This window comes from Macrosteles quadrilineatus, unplaced genomic scaffold, assembly GCF_028750875.1.
Source record: "Macrosteles quadrilineatus isolate MER2022 unplaced genomic scaffold, UCM_ALF_1.0 Scaffold_1__1_contigs__length_201487025, whole genome shotgun sequence".
Lineage (NCBI taxonomy): Eukaryota > Metazoa > Arthropoda > Insecta > Hemiptera > Cicadellidae > Macrosteles > Macrosteles quadrilineatus.
The window spans coordinates 14,152,259-14,178,763 of NW_026542594.1; the positions used below are offsets into that span (position 1 = coordinate 14,152,259).

At 35.1% G+C, this 26,505-nt stretch overlaps 1 protein-coding gene across 1 annotated transcript in view; it reads left to right on the forward strand.

Annotated features, from left to right (window-relative positions):
* Positions 1-4,738: 4,738 nt before the first annotated feature.
* The window catches only part of LOC129004264 (4-hydroxybutyrate coenzyme A transferase), an 85,485-nt gene continuing 63,718 nt past the window's right edge, over positions 4,739-26,505 (forward strand). Inside the window, exon 1 of the mRNA XM_054432783.1 lies at positions 4,739-5,394. Within this exon, the coding sequence (XP_054288758.1) occupies positions 5,193-5,394 (202 nt within the window). The 5' untranslated portion in view covers positions 4,739-5,192. The remainder of the gene's footprint in view (positions 5,395-26,505) is intronic.

Genomic DNA, 26,505 nt, shown 5'->3' on the forward strand with positions numbered 1-26,505 from the left:
AGGTACCTATACGCACAGATTTCACATCAAGCATCGCCATATTTTTTTGTACTGTATTACTTGACCAAAAAACATAAATTTGATTTATTTTTGAATTCTTACATCAATTTAGGATGTATTTCACCAGTTATAATTATATAATCCTATATATTTTGGTCCCCAAAATATCCCAGCCCTTTCTTTTTTAATTGATTGCCAATAACAACACCCCAAGCATCAAAGGGTGGGAAGGGGGGATGTCTGTTTGGCGATTGATATGTAATCTCAAGTGTCAAAACATTGTCTTTACTTCAGTCAATGTTTATTATCTGACAGTGACAGGTTTTAACTCATTTGTTTCCATCCAAGTGTTTCTTACTTATCTTGCCGTAATATATATTTTAGTTGTAGTTAAATTTGTTTAATACATAAGTTATTAAGGTAAAAAGTTTTTAAGTACAGTAGATTAAAAACATTTGTTTGCAATGGCGGGCGAGTGTGATATAACGTGGCCAAACTTAAGTGACATATTTCAACAGGTTGGAAAAATGAAAAGGGTGGAATCGCGTTAAAATGTTTATTGTGTTTACCAAAAACTAGGGGTCTGCGGGTCCCCGAATTTTTCGGGTCGGGTCGGGCCAGTGAAAACCCGAGAGACCAGGACGGGTCGGAGAGTTGTTCAGGCCAAGATCGGGTCGGGCCAAAAAATAATAATTTATTTCCAAAGAAACACTCTTATATTATATCTATTATTGCAGAGGAATTAAAATGTTCAAATGAGAATTAAGTATTAAGTTTGCTCACGACCTTTAAGAATAAAGACACAACAAACCAGCAACAAACAGAGCAATTACCACACTGCCACTAACTAACCAGAGCTAGTCCAGTCGTCTACTGACAACTGACATACTGACATGACAAGACAAAATCCGTTACGCAACACAGTGCAAAGAAAAATAAACGGTATCAGCATTCTGACACATACTTTCTCCCATAAGTTTGTCAATAACCTTTATCATGTGTAAGCGGCGAGAGTAAATATGTGGAAATGGGATTTGTACAATTTTGTTCAGAATTTAAAGACGATAACGTACTAAATTTTTATTAAAATCGTTCGGGCTATTTTTGGGAAAATCCGATTTTTCCGTTATTTTATGGGGTTTTTTACGGAAAAATAACATAATTTATAATAACTTTTTAAACATAATTTTTACAAAAATGGGATTTGTACCATTTTTTTCAGAATTTAAAGGGCTACAACATACTAAATTTTTATCAAAATCGTTCGGACCATTTTTGAGAAAATTCTATTTTTCCTGTTTTTATGGGAAAATAACATAATTTACAATAACTTTTGAACCGTAATTTTTACAGAAATGGGAATTTTTAAATCCCCTTTAAAAATAAAATTTAAAAAAAAATGAAAAAAACACCTGGAGATACCATGGATCAGAATTTACATACCAAATTTCATCGAAATCGGACCACAGGTGTAGTCGTCCTTAGTTCTGTACACATCCAGACGCACAGACACCAAGACACACAGACACACACAGACATCACTTCGAAAACCACTTATTTGGGTCCAGGGGGACCGAAAATGAATATATCCACTCAAAACTCAAACTCGAAAATTTTGACGAAAACAATACTTTCTCCATACCTACTATGGTATAGGGGGGGGGGAGGTAAAAAGACAAAAGAAAGACTATTTATCCAGAGGTCCCAGTTTAATTATTTATTTTTATTCCATACCTAGTTAAAAATATATTACCATTAGAATAGCTTAAAGTTGATGTGATCGGCTTAGGAAAAAGATTATGCACTTTTTTATGCTAGGAGTTTTAATTGAACGCGTTTTGTTAAGCCATAGCTACGTATAATGTACAATACGGCCTCAAATATGCTTATACAATGCATGAATTAATTAGTTTTTCCTACAGTCACCCGACAAAGTTGGCTTCCTTGTACTGTTTATAGTACAGAAAGCTGCTAATTGCTGCATATTTATACTTTGCCGTACGGTTTATACTTTGCCGCACATCAGGATTCCAACGAAACAACACAAAACAGCGTGGTTCTATTATGCACGTAATCCGTGTACGCTTGGAAATAGGTTGGTAACACTTAAAGATAAGGGTCGCCGGAATTTTATCCCCCTGGGCAAAGCTGACGTCACTATGACGTAGTAGCCTGAGTGGCCAAAAGTTTGTTCGTGGCCGGAATTTTACCCCCGCGGATTTGGAAGTCTAGGTAATGAAAATAGTCAGAGCGTGATTAATTAGATTAGCGATAAAAACCGGAATTTTACCCCCTGTCCATATCACTAGCGTTTAGACAACTGAAGATGTACGGGCCGGATTTTTACCCCCGGAATTTTACCCCCGGATTTTTACCCCCCGGAATTTTACCCCCGGAATTTTACCCCAGATTTTTACCCCCCGGAATTTTACCCCCTGGCCGATTTTAGAAATTGAATGATTGATTTTCTTATTTCTGTTTTTAATTAATTGTAAACATTTCATTATTTAGTAGCCTATATTTATTTATTTATTTTGTAATCTCAACTAATACAGAATTCGCTGTTTTATTTTATCATATTAACCAACAGTTGGAATCAAAGATCGAATTCTGATACTCGAATCTCAAAATTGAAATTAAAAACCTGTTCGATTAGTTAAGGTTACAAATAATTTAAGATAGGCTACTTAATAATAAAATGTTTACTATTAAATTAAAACTGAATGAAGATAATCAATCAATCTCACTAATTCATATATCTGGCCAGGGGGTAAAATTCCGGGGGTAAAATTCCGGGTGTAAAAATCCGGGGGGTTAAATTCCGGGGGTAAAAATCCGGGCCGTACATTCTAGGTTTTTATAATTTGATGTGTTCTGATTAAATTCACAACCGTGAAAATATATGTTTAAATCCGCGTTTAATCCATCGAGCTAATGTCGCGAAACCCAAAAGTTCGCGGCCGGAATTTTACCCCCTAGTTTGTGACGTCACGTTTGCCCAGGGGGTAAAATTCCAGGGGGATAAAAATCCGCTACCCCAAAGATAATAATACTATGAGCAGCTGATTGACTATTTATAACTACGATTTAACCTGTAATTTCGTGTTTATAGTTTCGGTATTTCTGAACTTTCTGGACTTTTCTTTTAAACGTTTTTAAAACATTCCTACGATCTTAATAAACAAGAAAATACCTTTCTTTAAAGCATTTTTTAGGTGCGGAAACCACTTCAAATTACAAAAACATACGGAACTATATTCTCAAAACGCGGAGCACATTTCTTGCCGAGGAAAAATAGCGGAGTGATACGGACTTCGGGTACTACTACTTTCTCTATAGGGCACCATTTGTCCATTTGTGTTGCCAGCTGGAGCTGAACCTAAAAACGTGTTGTATAGTGTTTGAAAATTGAAAGACACTACTGCGGCTCGTGCGTAAACATTGCTCTCGTGTGCAGCAAAGTGCCACTTTGCCCACTATTAACGCGCGTATACACGTTTTATCAAGGGATTATTGACATTATGTAAAATCATCATTTCGCACCGTATTGTCTTTGAATTGCCTTTCCGACATCCCTGCAAAACACGTTTGTGGCCTCCGCAGGTACCAACCCGTATCTATTGCAATCCGAAAAAGCGCCGATGAAAAGAAAAGAGCCAAAGCCGCTCGCACAGTGTGTCCACAGCTTGTACAATTGTACAAGATCTAGTACATTTTGATATTTTCTTGTACCCTAGTACATTGTTCACTGAATCTTGTACATTTTCCCTCAAAATCTGTTTTTATAAAAATTGAAAAATACATGCAGTTTGGGGGATTTTAAAGTTTATAAATAACAGTTGGTAACTCCGGATTTTCATCTCTTGGTTGAATTGTAAAGACCATACTATGTAATTTTATAAAAATAAATTAATTACCGGCTTAAATAAAATACATGAATAAGCAATAATGTACTGCCTTCCTTAGTGGATTTTCATTCTTATGGAACAGCTGAAGCCAATTTTATTGTTATTTCTGCCCGGTGAACTGTATAGAGGTGATGTTTTGTTTATAGTTTTTCTTGTTATTCCAGTTAGTTTCTTTTAAAACTTCGTTTAACAATTAAAAAAAACGATCTTATCATAAACAATAGCTTGTCTCCTAGTTATAAAGTCACACAGTATAGCGCAAATAATGAAATCAACCCTAAAATAAAATAATAGAATCGGAATTTCGACGATACTAGCGGTCAGTGTCACCGGACATGAACTAGACACGAAAAACGAGCTTCAAAATTTACAATGTGATGAGAAGTCTACTTGTGTTATGAAAGAAGTCAGAATTCTGCATTTAAAGTCAGAATATAACTAGTAGGTGTTCACTTCTGAGATTAAAGTCAAATTTATCAAAAGGGCGTTCCTCTCTATCAAAAAATTCGAACTATAAGTTTTATGTTAAAAAGTGAAGGTGAGAGGAGACCTGATTAATTTAATGGTTGTATTTCTATGGGAGCGTGTCAAGGTGCCACCACGACAAGGATAAAAACGTCAAAAAAACTTTGGTTATTCCAAGGCCACACTAAAAAAACGTTATTCTCTGGTATGGTATAACACAGACAGAGAGCCAAAAAGTAGTATTACTCTATCTTTTGTGAGATCTTGTACCTACAGTAGGGAATCTTGTACATTTTTCAGGGAAATTTAGTACCAAAATGTGGTACCCCTCACCCCTGTGGACACACTGGCTCGCATAACTTCACGTCACGGCTTCACGACGGTGACGCGGTGACGGTGGCGCAAGGTGCAATACACTACGACTGGAAAATATAGGGCCTAGCTAGATGACAGCAAGAAATTTTTTGATCGTGTCGTGATTTTTTTTGTGTAATTCATTATCAGGGAGTTATTATTATTATTTAAATTAAATAAGTTTTTCTTTTGGTAGTGGGGTGCGGCAGAAAGACTAAAGATTAAGACTTGAAGAGAAGACTGTGTGTGTAAGAGGTTAACGTCAAAATCAAAATAAACTTTGACTTTAGCAGTGTATTGAAGTTGTCCTCTGCTGAACATTTGTGTTGTTAGAGAATATACTACTAGGCCTACTACTTTAAACAGATTCTTGGTCAAAAACACTTTAACGTCAGTACCGGTATCAGTTATCAAATTCCAATTCTGAAATATTGAATAGGCCTAGGCCTACATAACTTTAAAAGTATGGCTGCTCCGGTGCAAAGATTGTCTTTGCGTTTCAATAAAGTATTAAACAAAACCAACTGGGGAGCTTCTACAATATCTTCAACTAAACACAGTAACAAACCTAGGACGTATTTTACCTACAGTCCTGAAATAGCTCAACCACTTCAAAGGGAACCAAAGTGGACGACTGCAGAAGAGGCAGTAAAATGTATCAAGTCAGGTAGGATAACATCATACCTAGGCTAGGCTAGGCCCTACTTAGGCCTAACTAAAACATTAAGTTAACCTGGTAAAGTAGGCCTACTTACTGCCAAAAATTAAATTAATAGCCTACTAGGCCTATAGCCTGGTTTAAACGAGTAGAGTTGTGGGTAGAGTAGAGTTTCTAGTAGAGTAACTCTACCCGTGTAAACACCCACTTAGCGCCTAGTAGCTAGTATAGCCTAGTAGGTGGTAGAGTAGAGTTACTAGCAACATGTGGCATAGTAGCTCACTACTTCCCCCCAACACTAGCAAAATTGTCACTCTCCTGCACATTATACTTGTGTAAATGTGATCCGCGGCAGTAGAGTAGAGTTTTTAGTAGAGTGACACTGGCCGATTATAGAAATTTAATGATTGACTTTCATTTTTTCTGTTTTTAATTAATTGTAAACATTTAATTATTTAGTAGCCTAACTTATCTTTATTGATTTATTTTGTAAAGAAATGTTCGAAACAATTATCATTCAGTTGATTGTTTATACGTCATATTAACCAACTGTTGGCTACAAAAATCGAATCCTAATATTAGAATCTCAAAATTAAAATTAAAAACCTGTTCGATTACCTAGTTAATTTTACAAATACATTAAAATAGGCTTCTTAATAATAAAATATTTGCTATTAAATTAAAACAGAATGAAGATAATTAATCATTCTCACTAATTTATATATATCTGGCGAGGGGGTAAAATTCCAGGGGGTAAAAACCCGGGGGTAAAAATCTGGGGGGTAAAAATCCGGGCCGTACACTTTAGGTTTTTATACTGTGATGTGTTCTGATTAAATTCACAACCGCGAAAATATATGTTTCATTCCGCGTTTAATCCATCGAGCTGATGTCGCGAAACTCAAAAGTTTGCGGCCGGAATTTTACCCCCTGGTTTGTGACGTCACGTTTGCCCAGGGGGTAAAATTCCAGGGGGATAAAAATCCGCTACCCCTCATAATGGGACATAACTGTGTCTCCAAGTTCAGCAGCTTTCTTTCCTTAGTTGAAGAAGCCATGTCCTCCGGCCACAATTTTACTGATATCATTATTGTCGGTGACTTCAACATACCAGGCATTAATTGGGACCATCCACTGGACAGAGGCAACACTCAATCATCTGGAGTGGTTCTTACTTTGATGGAACTTTTTTGTCTAAAACAAATTAATCACGTTTTTAATGCAAGAGGCGTCTTATTAGACTTAGTACTGAGCTCTAATATGAACTTCACTGTGTCCTTGGAAAACGATTTTTTTTTTACATGTTGAAGAGAGGCACCACCCCCCTATATCCATCATTTTGCCTTACAACTCCTCTAAAAAACAAATGTCCTCCAAGAAGAAGCAGTATACAAAAGATGCCGACTAGATGTTGTCCATAGATCTCTTTCCTCTATAGATTTTTCGTCTATCTTGAGCACACCTGATCTAAACCAAGCCACTGATGAATTTCTTTCTGTAATTGCTGAGGTTGTCAAGGAAAACTTGCCTTTAAGAAGGGTTGGCTCTTCTCCATTTCCTAGATGGTTCTCCAACGACTTAAAAAATCTAGTGATCACTAAGAAAATCCTTCACAAAAAATATAAGCAACATCCAACAGTCTACAACTACCAATCCTTTGCAAATACTAGGGCTCCGTGCAAGAGTCTGGCAGTCAGCAAACATAAGAAGTACTTAAGAACAATTGAGCAGGGTATACCTGGGATTTCTGTTATTTCTGGAGTCACATCAACACTCTAAAAAAGTCTTCCACAATACCATCCCGTCTTGTCTACAATAGTTCCATCGCAACTGAAGCTGATGACATGTGCAACCTCTTCAAGAATTTCTTTTCTTGAGTTTTTACAAAGCCAACGGAATCATTTGATGTGTCAACCTTTGGTCACCTTAGATACTCCCAAACTGTAAGGTTTAGCCCACGTGAAATCTTTGAGAAACTTGAAAAGCTCGATGACACTAAAGGATGGGGTCCTGATGGCATACCTCCAAAGGTATTGAAACTCAACAGGTGTTTACTGGCTTCACCAATCTGTGACATATTTAATGCCTCAATGGACACTGGTATCTTTCCTGGTGCATTCAAAAGGGCTTACGTGGTACCGATTCATAAGGCTGGTCCAGTTGATAATGCTGCTAACTACAGGCCAATCTCGATTCTTTCCTCTCTACCGTATCTAAAGTATTTGAAGACCTTTTCCTTGATCAAATCAAACATAAACTTGCAGGGATTGTATGCTCTCAACAGCACGGTTTTACAACAGGAAGATCAACAGTGTCTAACTTGATTCTCCTGCAAACCCGAGTTCAACAAGCCTTTGCCTCAAACAAACAACTTGATGGTGTTTATTTGGATTTCTCCAAAGCCTTCGATACGGTGGACCACACCCTTCTGCTGCGGAAAATTCAGGACCACAGCTTTGGAAACAAATACTTCAGGTGGCTGGCTAGTTATCTGTCTGACCGTAGTCTCAATGTCAAGTATGCGTCGGCTCTCTCCTCCGAATTTATTTCATACTCAGGGGTACCCCAGGGATCGTTACTTGGTCCGTATCTCTTTACAGTCTTCATTAATGACCTCCCTGATGCACTTCTGAACGAATCTCTTCTTTTCGCTGATGATGTAAAGATTTTCTCCACTATATCTTCTTTAGATGACTGCCTCCGGATTCAGAGAGATCTGACTGGTCTTGATCGTTGGTGTGAGGACAACAGGATGAACTTGAATATTAAGAAGTGCCAAGTCATTACTTTTCATCGCTGCAAAGTCCCTATAAACTACAATTATTCAGTTCGCAACATAAATATTGACAGAGTGCAGCAAGTTAAGGACCTCGGCATCATCTTAGCGCATTGAACTATCAAGCTCATGTATTGGATTTATGCTGCAGAGCAAACAGAACGCTCGGTTTCATCTTCCGTTTCTCAAAGCAGCTCAGTGGTTTAGAAGCTCCAAGTCCCTTTACTGTGCCTTGGTGAGGCAAACTCTAGAATATGGTTCACCAATATGGAGTCCTCATCAAAAGTTACTAATAAATGAGCTGGAGAAAATTCAACAAAGATTTGTACGAATGGTGGGCTTCAAGATGGGATTCCCATACCATCAGGTGCCCATTGACACTATATCCATGGCACTTAGTCTTCAGTCGCTGGAGGAACGTAGACTCACTGCTGACACGGTCCTGCTGCACAAGATTATCAACGGAAGAGTCAACTGTCCTGACATACTCCGACAAATCCATTTCAAGACTCCTTCCAACACAAGGTCGACTGATCTGTTTATTAAGCAACAGCACTGCACTAGCTACTCAGTCAACAGCACAATGGTTCGAGTCCAGGGAACTGGCAACAAAGTGACAAGGCATGTCGACTTTTTTCATGACAGCGTGACTACACTGAAAAAGAAGATTATCACTTTAACACTTATTGTTTAGTTTTTCCCCCTTTCAAAGTCTCTGACCTGTCTTGATTAAAAATTGTTTTTCGTTGTTACCATCCAAATACTAGGCCTACTTGTCTGTTCACTTCACAAATTCACTGTTGTCTTTGCATTTAACTATAGGTTTGTCATTGCTCTCTAGTAAATTTGATTTTATATATATTTATTAGTCATATATTTATCTTTCTCAGTTGTTATTGGTTGTTAGCTTGTGGGTTGTTTGTTGTTATTGTTTTCATATTATTTATTTATTGTTGTTGTTTTAAATTATTTATTTATTAGTAACCTTTTGTTATTTTGTCAGTTTTTGTTTTGTTCGGCTAGGTTTGTCATTGTTATTGTTGTTTGTTATTAGATCATTATTGAGCAGAGCCAGCGAAGCTCTTATACATCGACTCTTATGCATTTTGTAATACGCAAACTCCTCCTAAACGGCTGAATCAATCGTTTTCAAATTTTGCATGGTGATAAAGACCATATCGGTGAGTGCCAACATCTATATGGCGTTAAAAAAGTCTCTCAGGAATCCGCCCCACTGGGTCTCAAAGTTTCAATGTAATCCTTATGGATTCAGTATTTGACACATAAACAAAGACATATGATCAGCTGTTTTTGAATGCAGTAAATAAAGAGATAGCATTATTCCACAGATATTAGAACAGAAACGGTATGGATCATAAATATAATCAAATGACGACACTAGCTTGAGGTCCGTGACGTAGGAAGTGGTGAAGGAAGTAGTAAAGGTTAGCAGTCTGTCTGGAGTGTGGAAACTGTTTATGACGATTAGATTAAGGTATCTGCAATCCTAAAATTCTATGGGAAGGGAGGGAATCAGGTCCCCTTACAACCTTCCTTTCACTTCCTTTCAGGAAGTGGTGAAGGAAGTAGTAAAGGCGAACAGTCCGGAGTGTGGGAACTGTTTATGACGGGTAGATTGAGAGATCTGCAATCCTAAAATGCTATGGGAAGGGAGGAAAACAGGTCCGAGACGTAGGAAGTGGTGAAGGAAGTAGTCAAGGCAAGTTGTTTCCGGAGTGTGGGAACTGTTTATGACGATTAGATTAAGGTATCTACTATCTTAAATTGCTATGGGAAGAGAGGGAAACAGGTCCGCGACGTAGGAAGAGGTGAAGGAAGTAGTAAGATGAGCAGTGTGGAGTGTGGGAACTGGAAACCGTTTGTAGCAGTTAGATTAATGTATCTGCAAAGCTGAAATGCCATGAGAAGGGATGAAAGCATGCCCACAACATAGGAAATGGTGAAAGAAGTAGTAAAGGCTAGCAGTGCAGAGTGTGGGGGATGTTTTGTGGCAATTAGATTAACGTATTTTAAATATTAAAATGATATGGAAAGTGATGAAAACAGGTCCACGACGTAGGAAGTGGTTAGGAAATAGTAAAGTATGAGCATAGTGTGAGAATCGTCTGTGGCAGTTAGATTAATGTATCTTCAATCCTAAAATGTTATGAGAAGGCAAGGAAATAGGCCCCACGACGGAGGACGTGGGGAAGGAAGTATTAAAGGCTGGCAGTGCAGAGTGGGGGAATCGTGTTGGCAGTTAGATAAATGTATCTGTAATCTTAAATGTTATGAGAAGGGAAGGAAACAGGTCTATGACGTAGGAAATGGTGAAGCAATTAGTAAGGCTAGCAGTGCAGAGTGTGGGAACTGTCTTTGGCAATTACATTAAAGTATCTGCAATCCTAAAATGCAATGGGAAGAGAGGGAAACAGGTCCACGACGTAGGGGGTGGTGAAGGAAGTACTAAAGGTGAGCAATGTTGAGTGTGGGAATTTATTAATGTATCTGCAATACAAAATGCTATTGGAAGAGACTGTAGACTGTGCAGGTTAAAATGATTACAAAGCTCGAATCGATACATATTTTAGATACATGCAATCGTTTACAATCAAAATTTACAACTGAGTTGACAACAACTGATTTTTACTCCATAGAGGCTAAAAACGATTTTTTCACCACACTATGATGTTTTTGGCTGTATTACATATGTTAATTGGTGGCTAAAAGTTACCTTTTGCTGGCCATGCCAGCTGTCATCGTAATTTGGGGACCGAGCAGGTTTTTACATCCCGGGGCCGCAAAATCAGCCGTCCGCTTAATTACTTAAAACATGAATGCCCTTTAAATTCGCAATCAAAATACATAGCATTGCAATAGAATTGTGTTATTGTCACCGTTGCCTAGCAACTATTTATTTTTATTTTTGCTGATTCCTCAAATTATTTCTTCACATAACCTTAAAGTTGTAGTTGTGTTGACTATCAGTGTGCATTATTATAGTGGTGAATAGTGGTAATAGGGTATAGTGTGGTGAAAAATAGCGTTCGTATCACGGACCGAAATGGTTTTGCAGCTCTCGATCGATTTAAGTACTAAAAATAAGTACATCGATTTAAAAACTATCTCGAGCCGGCAAAACCTCATTTTCGGCCCTAGGTACGAAATATACTATTACTCCCTAGAGAATAAAAATGCTACTTTAGACCCGCAACGCATGCATTAAAAACTACTGTTTTTACTGCAGTATGATAAAAACAATATAATATGAACCCTTGATGACTCCGCTCAATTTTGTGGATGCCTCTGCGAACGCCACCTAGTTATATTGTTGATTTTATTTCTAGTCTATAAGCACAAAATTTGTTATTATCAATTAAGCCATTCTGAGTTGTAATGTTTTGATTTTTAGCTGTAAAATGGAGATGTCCGTTGGAAATAAATAAATAAATAAATAAATAAATAACGGTTAAATGGCCAAAATGGTACTTTCCTGTTGAAGGGAACATTGAACATTCATTATTATCAATGATTTCTTTTCGATATACCGGTACCTATCGATATTTTTGTTTTACTTCACGATCGGTATTCCTTCTGTTTTAATATTTTCTAACGCATTTAAATAACAAATTAAGAACTAACCTTGTTTAGGCAAAAATAATAGCCTATAACTTATATTGGATTAGGAAATAAAACTATTAAACTAACCTAACATAACTAAGTTAACCAAACTTGCTGCCTAGGCTCAAGTTGTCCTTTCAAAATTCCGTATGATAACAGAAAAGGCATATGGGGAAAAGGCTATCATATGGAATTTTGAAATGTTACAGCAAGTTTGGTTGGTTAGGTTAGTTTAGAACAGTTTCATTTCAATATATTTTTTAGCGAATTTCCCTATAGGGAAGTAGCTATTACCGTAGGTGGCACGGTAAGACCTAGACCCGGGACCGATTTACTTTTTCATTTTGATGTCCCCAGAGGCCAAAAACACCATTCGTTCAAATTTTTATATATGTATATATATACGTCCGTGAACGCGATAACTTGAGTAATTTTTGTCCGATTTTGATGAAATTTGGTTTGAAGGTGTAAAGCGGGATAAACTTGAATGAGTTCGCGAACCAGCACGATCGGACCATGGGAACGGGGCTTTACGGGGGGTTTTATGGGGTAAAAATTGGTTTTTCTCACTTTTGACCCTCAAAACACAAAATTTCCTGATTTCTCTTTAGACCTTTTTAAAGAGCTTAAAAAAACAAATAATTTAGTATATAAAAGTATTTTTGTTCGATTATTAGTAACGGAGAAAATTTAAAAGAATTGTAAATTTAAAATTCCCATGTTATTCTTATGGAGAATATTGTCAAATGTTGTGGTTTGCTTGTTTATGGATATATTTCGATCAAACTTGGCAAATTTATTTATTTTGTACTAAGCTATCAATATTTTACTCAAAAACACACAATTTTAAGTTTCCTTGTAGCAGCAAACCTAGGTACTCGTTAAACCTAATGTTATTAAAATATATTTAACTGAAAATCAATTCAGACAAATGGAAATTCGCTTAGTCGGCAGGTTTGCTGCGGCGGGGGTATTTTTTATTGTTTGTTGATACTGAACAATATTTATTTACTGAATCCTTATCGTGTTGTCAGCTGATATGTTTCAATTTTGTTACTATCAATATATCGGATAGAAAACAAAAATATTGATATATCCAAAAGAAATCTATAGGCTACATCTATACTGTAACTTAATAGGCTAATGAATGTTCCCTGTTAACAAGAAAGTACCGTCAAAACCTAAGCTAAGCCACTCTGTGAAGTGAAGAGAAGAACAAAATGAATTCTGAGTTCAAGTTCAAATAGGCAATCAATCTGACATGTTTAAAAAAATATTTAAGTGAAATTCCAATTAGGCAAATGGAAATTAGTCAGCAGGTTTGCTGTGGTGAGGGTATTTATATTATATTTCTCATGCATCTACACATTAAATCAACATTGACTTGTAATTCAAGAGTACCTACCTAGGCTATATAATATAAGGGCATTTACTAAACTATAACTACTTGACTAAAGCGAGATTTCATTGTAAAGATTTTATCATGTTAGATCAGTTACTAGTTAATCTTAGATTGTTAGCTCTTCATTTTCATTCAGGTTACAGTGGGTCTATTGTATTTTCATCCATTAAAAAATATTGTTCAGTATTCTTAAATATTATTTTTTGTTTAGTATCACTCTATACAATAGAAAACATACATGGAATGGAAAGATCGTAGCCAGCAATTGATTGTTTTGTGTTATCAACTTTTGTGAACTTTGTCCCAGTGTTGATAGGCTTCTTGAACTTTTCATTTTATCACTGTAAAACATAGTATTGGAGAAATTAAAACAGATGTTTATAGGAAATTTATATTCAATCTGTAACCTAAGGTTTATTTATTAGCCTATTACTAGTTGCTGTACCTACCTCAGCTTAGCAATGAAAAATAGACTTTTAAAACTTTAAAACTGAGTCATACCAAATGTTAAAAGGGCAAATGTAAACAGGCTCTGAGTTTACAACCTAACTTTAAATTTGTCTCAACATTTCATCTGACTTTATTGCAGTTATAATTTACACACAAGTTTAATTAGGCCTATCCTCGAATCCACCCACAGGTTGAAAATGAAAAGACATAAATACTTTGTACCAGTTCCAATACAAGTTCGGTCCTAAGTGTCAAACCTTTCTCTGAGGTTTTATGCCCCCCCCTCTTGTAAGGGGTATTCCTCCCCTACTTGAAAATTGTATCCATCCCGTTGTAGTTGTCCCCAGATCTGCTCTCCTTATCCATGGCACTTCTTGATATAGTGATTATGTGAAAGTACCAGGGGACTGATTATTACTCGGTCGTGCTTGATTTAAAAAAAATATATATAAAACATATAGCCCTATGTATGATTTTTAACAGATATTTGTTTTCATTACAAACAATAATATCATAAAATACTTGACTAGAAAATAAATATTTAATGAAACACATGGATACATAAACATTTTACCATATACCCAAAACCAATACTTGTTATAGTAGTTTAAACGCAACAATCGCATAAAGATAATCTACGATCCTTGGCGAGTGCATTTAAACCTTCTACAAGTGTCTTTAAGGCTAATTACTCGAGTTGAGTAAGGTCAAGTGGGGTAAGTGCACGCCCCAAACCACATAGTGTGATGGGTGTAAATTCAATAAACAAGATATTGAAAGGGGTCAGAGCTGCAAATGAATGCAATATGCTTGAATGTTGACGGGGGAGCTAGTTCAAAAGTTGACGCTAGGTGGCAGCACAATATAGACAATGAGTCGTTTTGACTCACGTAGTCAATTTTGACTAGGGTAGTGGTAGGACAGCCAATCGGAGGTGATATCCGGGTGTCACGTGACTTCTGGACATGCTTCAGGTCCTTCTTCTTCGGGGAATGAATGTTACTGACTACACGCTGTTTTTCATAGTGTAGCATTGATGTGAAAAATAGTGTTACGGAAGAACCTACCAACTAATCCCTAAACTCTAAAGTGATTAGTGAATGTATTCTACATCGAGAGACAACCACCGTTTTGCTGACGCTAACACAGCTTCGCCAACAAGAAGATATACACCACGAGCTGCAAGCATCCCACCATTGACTTTCTCTACCAACGTGTACAACCCATGGATCTGACTGCAGGAGTGACGAGGGTTCTGCTTGGTGACATCTAGCATCACATGACCGATGGGAGAATCGACACCTCAAGATCCAACTTTGACCACAGATTAAAAAATGCATGTAGGTGCAATACAAATCAAATTTGCTGAACTTATTCTTTGGAATGTTTTGTATATGTGGTTTTTTATTTGGTAAAAATATGAATTTTGTATTTTTGAGATTTTTTTTGTTATAAATTATGTTTGGGGTGTACACTTTCCCCTTGATCTGGGGTAACAAACCTAGGTACTCATTAAACCTAATCTATATATTAATTTGAAACTGTTTTTCTTTGTCACAGCTATTTTGAGAGAACGGCTGGGCGTAGAAACTCGGTAGAGGTGTCTAAAGAAAGGTCTTGGTCTGTAGATGAGCCATCAAAAGAGAAACATGGTGAATTCCCTTGGGGCTCTGCCCCCGTGGCCTTTAAATTCCCATTCCATGTTATTCTTATGGAGGAAAACGGGGTTTTTGTCACAGCTAATTTGAGAGAACGGCTGGGCGTAGAAACTTGGCAGGGGTCTCTAAAGAAAGGTCTTGGTCTGTAGATGAGCCATCAAAAGAGGAAAGAGGTAAATTCCCTTGGGGCTCTGCCCCAGAAGCCTTTAAAGTTGCCTCTTCAGATTTGTTTACATTGTGACCATATGCATAATTCTACACTACTTTTTAATGCAACAGCTGTTAATATTTAAATTGTGATTTATTGAATTTGTCAAAATGAAGTACAGTATGCAATGGATTTTTCTGATGTTAAAATTGATTTGCTTCTGCATCGTGTCATGTTTTGAAATAATGTTCTATTATTAAATCAGTGGAAAATCCTAATATCACAGTAACTTTTAAAATTATTTCTTATGGAGTTAACTTATATCTATTGTATGGGTTGGTTTCTGCCTTTTTACCACTTCTTGGAGATTGTACGTAGGTGATATTCTTTGGCATATTGCATCTGTAGACAAAACTTGGGTTGGTGTAATTATTACAATGGAAAAGAGCGAGAAATCTTGGACAATTTGATATAGGCTAAAAATAAAACTGAATTAACACTATGCTACATTTCTTGAGCAATCATTCAAATAACCGATTTGCAAACAATGGAAACATAGAAAAAGTCATAGAACACAACCAAGTAAAAGAAATAGAAATAATGTTTTTTTTTTTACACTAAAAACACTAAAAAAACAAGATCAACTTTTTGAAAAAAGATAAGATATTTACAAAAGATTTTGATTATATCTAACTGTTGTGTAGATCGTGAGTATTTCCATAATCTTTTAGTCGCCTGTAATGCTTCGCAATTGCTCGAATTCGAGCAACAGGTACACTAGTGTTATTTAAATAGATTTGATTGAAAATCAATTTAGGCTTATGGAAATTCGCTTGAATTGCAGGTTTGCTGCGGCGGGGGTATATTTTAAATTGTAATTGACAGGCCCTGAATGTTCCCTATATTAAACTTTTAACAATGTTTTCTTTATTCTTAGATAATTTATCAGTTATTGAGGGGTACACTTGCCCTTAACGTGTTTTCACACAGTAACTGCCCAAAATTGACTTTTAGGGCTATAACAATGTTATTTTTGAATTACCCTTAAAAAAATAAGTTAGATCACCAAATTTCAGTTAATTATCCTTGGATTACAATTTTTAGTAATTTTTTTTAATTTTCCGAGCGGCACTTGTGTTTTGAGTAGAAGAAACGTAAGAGTTTCTTAAACACGTCTAAACTCATAGAAATCATAGCAAGAGATTTTTTTAGTGAGTATAATTTAAAAGAGCAAAGTTTGAAATACCTTTGGCCAAGTTTTTATATTTTTTTGTTAATAAACAAATTTATTATTAGCTGAGTCCACTTGCCCCGGGCGTACACTTACCCCACTTGACCTTACACTACTTTACCTACGACTGTTTTTTAATAACTAGCAATCACTACTCATAACGTCTAAGAGAGGTTATGTTTTCGTTTATAACCTCTCATTGTCACAGATTATGATACAACGACTCGTCCCAACCACTCACTCATTGTTTAATCGATTAAAATGGCCTCAACAACTGATAAGTTGATGTTCAAATGATGGTAATTTTACTTCTTTGCTCTCAACCCTTGCACCTCATTGGTCCAAACTTGTACTGTAAAGTATCAAAACAATGCTGTTAAGTAAGTAAATAATACTGTAAAGTGAATATTTTCAATTCTAAGAACTGAATTGAAAAGGCTAGTTTAAAAACGGTCGTAGGTAAAACTGATTTTGCGCTATTTATTAATACTATCTGTTTGGCAAATATTTTTCTGTTTGGTAAATATTAATACTATTCGCTCAGGCAAATTTTTGTTAAATAAATTCAATTTGAAATATAGCTGTATAAATTGAGTTAAGTTAATCATCGGACGATGGAAAGTAACTGCCAATTAGATGGTATACTTGTCCTAGCACGTTGAAAGACAGCAATGAAACAGTAGGCGGGGTTACAGGCGGAAGGCATAACTTATTTTGTCACCAAATCACAGAAAATAAAATTCTGTCTGAAAATATACCTATGCCTAAAGGTTAAACTGTGTTTATAAAGTATAATGTCTATATGGTGTTGAACATAAGTTAAAACATATTTCGTATATTAGTTAATAGAGTAGAATGACTGTTCCCTACACTACTTTAATAACTTTGCGTCCTAAACGAATCCTAGTCATTGCGGGAAGCACAGCGCCACGTCGTCAGGTAGATGATAACACACTGTTGTTTCTTTCTTTCTTTCTTATTAAATGGCGACCATACAAAGTAGGTATTTTAAGCCAAGTATGGATGGAGATGAGTGTAGGATGAGTGGCGCGATCTTGTAGTCTTGTTAGGGACTAAGGCAGACATTCCTTAGACACAGCTGTTAATTAATAGCCCATACAGCTAATGGCAACTAAGGGACCTACAGTTTATAGTGGAATCCGAACCTCATTTTTCCTTAGAAAATACAAATTGGTCTAATTATCAGGATAGCACTGCGGATAGTCGTAGTACTCACTCGTGCGGACGTTAATCCACACCAGGGAGTATCGCATCCACAGTGCATGCTTATAAATATCCACAATTTCTGCAGTAGCCTACAGTGTTTTCCGATCACCGGTCCCGTAATCCCATCACTGTATCCCTGACTTTGTCCATCTTCATTACAACATTGCCTTTATGTGTTAATAATTGAGCATAGACTAAGGATACTATTTAAATTAAATTTCGTAAATTAAATTTATGTCTGATTTGTAATGGGTTTTTTTGCCCAAAATAATCAAACAATTGATAATAACTGATTTACCTGCATACTTTCTTAGGTGGGTACTTAAAATGACTACCCTAATTATTTTATTTGTTCATTGGGTAATAAAATAAAAAAAATAATATTATTGTCAAAGTAGGACAAAGTAGAGAAAGAATTTAGCTTCAACATGAAAGATTTTTTGTAACAAAATGGACAAAACTTAGTTTTTAAACACAGTATTATCAAATTTTCCAAGGAGGACATGAAGTAAAAATGAAGCCTCTTTAAATAATTTGTTTTCCCTTAAATGAAGTCATCTTAAATGCACTATTGTTTTTACTTTATTTGTTTAAATAAATTTCACTCTCAGGGTAAACATTGACAATAAGGCTTTGTGGGGGATTCAAGCTGCTTACCAAGACGGTTTAAGGCCAGGGCCGGATTTCCCAATAGGCCCGGTAGGCCCGGGCCTATGGGCGCAAGGTCCCAGAGGGCGCACGGCCAAGAGGAATTTTTTTATAGGCTATCTAAAAATAAATAGTCATAGTTGATCAAAAAACTTCTGAAGTTCATAAGAAGAAATTATTGTTTAAAATTTAAAATATTTTTTCAAAATTACGCATCAATTTCGTTACAAAATACTAACATTGGTTATACGGGAGTAGGCTGTAGGGATGTTGACGTTGACGAGCGCCCAAGGGGTACGCATCGTATTGTCACTGCCCTGGACCACTATGCTGGCTCAGGCTCGGGCTTGGCACTACTGATCAGAGTGATTAGGGGCGCATGCGTGCTATATAGACATTGTTACCACCCTCACTCCACAAAACAAAAGCTATTAACTAGTCTTTTGATTAGTTTACAACAATCTGCAGGATCAAGTTAAAATATATAATACGTTGTGTTGAATATTAAAACAACGATGAATTTAAGTTTAAAATTAACAAAAAAATATTAATCTATTTGCATTAGATTTTAGAAACATTCAATACCCTCCAAAGCACCATTAATGCTGTCATTTTCTCCTCAGACCTAAGGATCGGTATGGTTGGCCGGAATATTGTTCTGTTTTGCTTTGGAAATATAACCTAGATGCAGTACGACCATAGATTAAATTTAACTCAAGTCGACTTCTTATGACATCGTTAATTCAAAATATTTTCATGTCTAGTTCATGTTGGTGATACTGGACGTTAGTTTTAACGTAATTTTATTTCTATTATTTTAGGGTTAGTTCTAGGATGTTTGTTTTAATTTCTTGTAATATAAACGGGAAACGACCTATTGTTGATGATTAGATCGTTTTATTTTTGATAAACTAGGTTTAAACATAGATAAAAAATACTCCTTAAATAACAATAATTGTTTTCAGCTAATCCAAAATTATGACAAATCTACTAAAGGATTATGTTTAACAATCTATGGTATCACGTACTGTATGGAGTTCAGGTTTTTGGGCCTGGAATTTGAATCAATGGCCATGTTTTTTTTTCGGGAATTCTCGGTGGTTTGAGTTGTTTTGTTTTAGTCCCACGGCCACAAATGTGAGCATTTTTATTAAAAGCATAAAATTGCTAACAGTGTTTAAGACGGCATTTTGTTAAGGCTAAACAAGTCATAAAAAAACTTACAATGATTCCGACGAGGAGTGGTATTCAAACAATTAACTTAGGCCTATGTGCATGATATAGGTAGTTTTTAATAAAGGTTTGAAGGAAAGTAACTGTGACCAGACTAGGGGGCGGAAAATTATTTGGGCCTAGGGGCGCAAAAATGCTAAATCCAGCCCTGTTTAAGGCACTTACCCACTGCCCCATCACAACCCCTTTGATCCCAACCTCTCCAATCCAACCTCTCTAATTAAAGCATTGGATTGATCACAAACATTGGCCAGGGTGCCATAGTCACTTTGAATCAACAGTTCCATCCAAACAGTTCAAAAAATTAATTCACTTAAAACATACTCCGGAACAGCTGAGCCAATTTTATTGTTAGTTCCATAAGGTACACTGTATTGTAACAAGTTTACAATATGTTTCTTGCTATAATTTAAAACCTCATTTAACCAAATAAAACTATCTAATCATAGTAAATTTTCAATATCTTGTCTAGTTATATAGCCAAAAACTGTAAAGGACAAATCGTAAAATCAACCCTAAAGTAATAGAAACTAAATTTTGTCAAAGCTAGCGATCAGTGTCATAATCTAAACATGAAAAACAAGCTTCAAAATTTACAATGGAATGAGAAGTCTACTTAAGTGTTGGTTAGTCTATGACCATATGTTTTAGGCTTAAGAATTTCTTGCCTATTATACAAATCTTAGCTTTTTTCCATGTTATTTAATAATAAATTGGTATTTGCTTCAACAATTAATTAATTGTTGATACATATTAAGTATAGGCTACTATTACAAATTGCAGGTAGCTTATGCTTTGTTATGGGAAATTAGTAAGTTGGTAATTAATAGTACATTGACTGTACATAAGTGGCAAGAGCCTATTATCAGTAAAATATGTAGCTGATAACAGTTTTAATGACAGCTCAACTCTATGAAGCTTGCTTATGTAGCATTCTATATAGAAAGAGGTTAAATTACAGTGATTCTACTGAAAAAAAATCAATCTAAAGTACACTCCTGAAACTGGCTATGCTGCCGAATGGTTAGAATGGTTAGAATTTATTGACATGATCTATTGCATTTTATGTATAACTAGGTGAAACCCGTCGAAATCGACAGTTACTTTCAAGGCTTACGCTGATTCATCTACGGAAAGTTAGGTGTAGTTGTAGAATATACTTGAAGTAGCTGCTTAAATAGTATATGCTCTTTATGCCTTTTTTACAGCCGAAATGTCTTGTTATTTTCAATCATGTTAACAACCCAGTGGGCCAGGGTCCGTAATATAGGTCACTGCAAATAATTTGTCAAGATAGGTACCATTTTAGGCAAGGTTTCTGTCTTTGGATGTTATTAGACACGATAAGAGCACAATAAACTTCTTCTGTAGATAAATAATCTGCTGGAGAAATATATGCCGAATTATAAAAATGTTACAATGCAAGTTCAACTATATGGGTAACTATATGGGTATGTAACTATATGGGTAAGTTACATAGTATTTTTTGGGCTGCTGCTCAGTGCACTTTATATTTTTTAGAGATATTATGGTTTTTGTTGCTGAGTAGCGCTAGTAAACATGCACAACCCATTTCGTTATTCTAATAGCATTCAAAGGCTCTCTAAGAGTTCAAATTCTTATTTTTATAAATATCTATATTTTGTGTTCACTATGCTGAATGAATACATCGAAGTAACCTCTCTGAAAAGTCTGTAGTAAATTGCAGATTTACAGCTTAATGACTTTATAAATCGTGCACATATTTCTACATAAATATTGTAAAATGTTTCATCTAGCTGCTGTAAACTACTATTAATGTAACAAAATGTGGACACGGCTCAAATGGGCAACGTGCCCTTCTGCACTGGTATTATTTTTTCTTGTATAACACATTCGAATATTTTTCTAATGATTGTAAACTTGTATGACAATAATCTCATGAACCTATGATGATCTGTAGAATAATATTATGAAATGTAGGGAAAAGTGGTGAAAAAGGCAGACAACAACCCGTACAACAGATATTAGTAGTTCAATAAGAAATTATTTAAGAGTTCTGTGATAAAAGGAATTTCCACTGATTTTGTAATGGGACGTTATATTGCAAAATATGACATGATACAAAAGAAAATCAATTTTAAAATCAGAAAATAGCATTGCAAATACTTCTTTTGGACAACTCCCAACCAACTCACAACCATGTTATGTTATGTTTATTTTATGTAAACTGTGGTGTAACATTAGTGTTTGTAACCCCCAAATGTTCAACTCCCAAATGTGTGTTGTTTAAAACACAATTTAAAAATTAACAGCCGTTTCATTAAAAAGTATTTTCCACATGGCCAAAATGTAAACAAATCTGTGGAGGGATCTTTACAGGCTTCTGGGACAGAGCCCTAAGGGACTTTACTTTGTGTTTCTTTTGATAACTCATCTACAGATCAAGGCCTTTCTTTGGAGACCTCTACCAAGTTTCTACGCCCAGCCGTTCTCTCACATTAGTGGAGACAAAGTTTCCAATTAAAATATTTAGATTCTCCCATGTTAATCTTATGGGAGTAAACCTAACTTTGATGGAAGATCCTGCCCAAACTAATAAAGATTTCAAAAAACTAAAAACACTTTGCAAAACTACAGATCAGGGCCATTTTTTTGACACTTTAATCATCAAAATCGGTCCAAAAATGAGGGAGGAGTTCTGTTTACAAAAATCGGCTTAGCGTATTATATATATAGATGTTTAATGATCAAATAAATCTATCTAGGTATCTATCTATCTAATGTCCATCCATTAAGATCAATCATGCAAAAAGTATGAAAGATTCAACCAGTTTTGATTTTGAGCCTAAGTTAGCAGTTTTCTACCATTACGCAGTGTCACTCAGAGATACTTTTAACTCCATCATATTGATCTTGTAAAGTAGGTATAAATAAAACCGCCGCAGCAAACCTGCAGACTAAGCAAATTTCCATTTACCAGATTGTATTTTCAATTAAATCTATTTACTTAAATAACAATAGAGCTCGCCCTGTGGTCAAAAACTCAACCAAAAGTAGGCCTATGTATTGTGCAAACTTCTCTATTTTTACACTCTACTGTAAATAAACATGTGATTGGAGTTTTTTTTAATTTGTTTTGATTTTCTGTTTATAAGTTGTTATTTTGTCACCAACATGACAACCCATAAGGCCAATCTTAATTTTTTTTTTTAATTTTAAATTCATTTTTGTGCTTATTTTTTAGCATATTTTAATCTATAAAGGGATTCTGCACATCTACAGGCAAATATATCTTTCTAACAGTATGCGTAGATTTTTCCTACGAGATCACAGGGGCTAAGAAAAAAGGTTTTCAATAAACATGCTTGTCTATTAATAATATATAGAATTAGCCCCATTTTAAATCTCCATAAGAAAAGTTGAATTTCCATTTTTTACCCAATTAACATAAATATTCTCAAAATACAAATAAAACCTGCACATATAGGACCGATAACATTTCTTTTGGTACAACCCACTTGTAAATCGGTCTAGTAGTAGGCCTATGGTCAGGGTGGTTGTCGTAAGCTTAAAAATTTGGCCCCATGTATTTTGTTGCATTTGATTGTGATTTTGGTTGTGTTGCTAGCCTAGTGGTTAGCGTCTCGGACTTCGGTGCGGGAGGGACGGGTTAAATCCCCGGCACATCCACTAAACATTTCTCTCATGACTCTCTCGTGAAATGCCACTGGCGTTGAAGAAAAAAAAAAATCATAAAAAAAACATAAAGTTTAATTTCCATTCTTTACCCAATTAACATAAATATTTTAAAAATAAAAATAAAACCTGTACTTAGGACTGATAACCTTACTTTTGGTACAACCCGCTTGTAATTCGGTACAGTAGTATGATCAGGCTAGCTGTCAAAAGTTTGCAAAAGTTTTTAATATATAAGACTAGAGCTGGCCCGTGGTCGAAAACTCGACCAAAAGTATGTATTGTGCAAACTTCTTAATTTCACCCCACGCTGTAAATAAAACATGTGATTGGAATTTCTTCAATTTGTTTTGATTTTCTATTTATATTTTGTTGTTATTTCGTCACCAACAAGGCCCATGTTATTTTTTTAAATTTTAAATTAATTGTTTGTGCTTATTTTTGAGCCTATTTTAAATTTATAAAGGGATTCTCCACATCTATAGGCAAATATCTTTCTAACGGTATGCGTAGATTTTCTCTGCGATGCATAGGAGCTGAGTAAAAGGTTTTCAATAATCTTGTTTGTTTATTAATATATAGAAATAGCCCCATGTTAAATCAAATCTCCATAAAATTCCCATGTTATTTTTATGGAGAATATTGTAAAATTTTGTAGTTTGCTCTTTTATGGATATATGTTGATCAAACTTGGCAAATTTATTCATTTTATACTAAGCTATTAATATTTTACTAAAAAACACACTTTTTTAGTTTCCTTGTAGTAGCAAACCTAGGTACTCGTTAAACATAATGTTATTTAAATATATTTAATTGAAAATCAGTCCAGACAAATGGAAATTCGCTTAGTCGGCAGGTTTGCTGCGGCGGGGGTATTTTTAGCGAATTTCCCTATAGGGAAGTAGCTAATTACCGTAGGTGGCACGGTAAGACCTAGACCCGGGACCGATTTACTTTTTCATTTTGATGTCCCCAGAGGCCAAAAACACTATTCGTTCAAATTTTTATATATGTATATACTGTATATATATATATATATATATTAAAATTAAAACATATATAACAAAGTACCCTTTAAGTAATTATTTTATTTTTCATGACTTATAATAAAGTCATGAAAAATAAAATAATTACTTAAAGGGTACTTTGTTATATATGTTTTAATTTTATTATATTAGTAGCCCTAAAAATGCAAGAAAATAATATATATATATATATATATATATATAGACTTATATATATACGTCCGTGAACGCGATAACTTGTGTAATTTTTGTCCGATTTTGATGAAATTTGGTTTAAAGGTGTAAAGCGGGATAAACTTGAATGAGTTTGCAAACCAGCACGATCGGACCATGGGAACGGGGCTTTACGGGGGGTTTTATGGGGTAAAAATTGGTTTTTCTCACTTTTGACCCTTAAAACACAAAATTTCCCAATTTCTCTTTAAACCTTTTTAAAGAGCTTAAAAAAACAAATAATGTAGTATATAAAAGTATTTTTGTTCGATTATTAGTAACGGAGAAAATTTAAAAAATTGTAAATTTAAAATTCCCATGTTATTCTTATGGAGAATATTGTCAAATGTTGTAGTTTGCTTGTTTATGAATATATTTTGATCAAACTTGGCAAATTTATTTATTTTGTACTAAGCTATCAATATTTTACTCAAAAACACACTTTATTAGTTTCCTTGCAGCAGCAAACCTAGGTACTCGTTAAACCTAATGTTATTAAAATATATTTAACTGAAAATCAATTCAGACAAATGGAAATTCGCTTAGTCGGCAGGTTTGCTGCGGCGGGGGTATTTATTGTTAAGGTGCAGTGGTATATACAGGGTTAGGCAAAAGTCTGGAACCCCCCAGTTAACTTTTTAACGCGTTGCAGTAGGAAAACCAAACTCGGCACATATTTACAACATAAGAAATTGCACTTTTTCATCAAAGTTACAACTTTTCCCCAGCCCCCAAAATGCAGTATTTTGGGGGCTGTCCCAAATTTTGAAATGTAAACACCTATCATGTGAACCCTCATTTTAAAGGGTTTATCAAGAGAAATTGAATGGTGCAAACCAGAGGTCAATATCGCACCCCTAATCAAAATGGCAGTCATTTTAATTATTTAAGATGAGCAATCAAGATAAAGTCTGGACAGCCCCAGTTAACTTTAAAATTTAATATTTTAATACTGACCGAAAGGTGGATTCTCTTTTTTTATAAAGGTATGCTTAGGCTATTTTAGTTTTCCTGCCATAACCTGTCCTTTAGGTTGGAGCTCGTTCGCTGCGCTCACTTGCCTTCAGTTACATTTGACAACAAATATTCGTAAAAAACAAATGGAATAGAAACCTATTTGATAGCTCTCATTTGTTATGCATAGATTTGTTTTTAAAAATTAGGTTATCATTACAACAGCTGTTTCCTTAATTTAATTTAATCAAGAAATGACAAACATGGTATGGTAAACAAAATAAAACATTCTTCCATAAGATTAACATGTAAACTGCAAAGGGCCATAGGACGCTTCCCTTAAGGGTTTTTGAAACGGAAACAGGCTATTATGTTATTCTAGTACCTAAGGAATATCCCTGTAAATTTTCATGCCAATTGGTTCTGTAGTTTTCTAGTTATAAACGTTGTAACTAACACAACTTTCTTTTATATATTAAGATTTCTTTTATATATCAAGATACCTTCCGTTAAAATTATTATTAAAGAAATGAAATAATTCAAGGTGTGCTACTAACCCTGCCGAGCTACTTTGTTACTACATGATCCATCATGCTGTCTAATTAGACCAAGGTTTGACCATTCACTTCATTGAAAATGCTATATCAATCCTCTGGCATTGAACCACAGAAAGTCCTGTATCTCCCTTTTATTACATTACCTAAATAACTGTAAAATACTGGTGCTGTTAGTACATCTTATTGATCAGCACATAAACTTAATTTAACTACCACAATAGGCTATATGGAGTTTATTTAAACTTTTTTTTTTCAAATTAAGCTCTTAGACTTGATGAAGTTGGAGACTTTTATTTCCT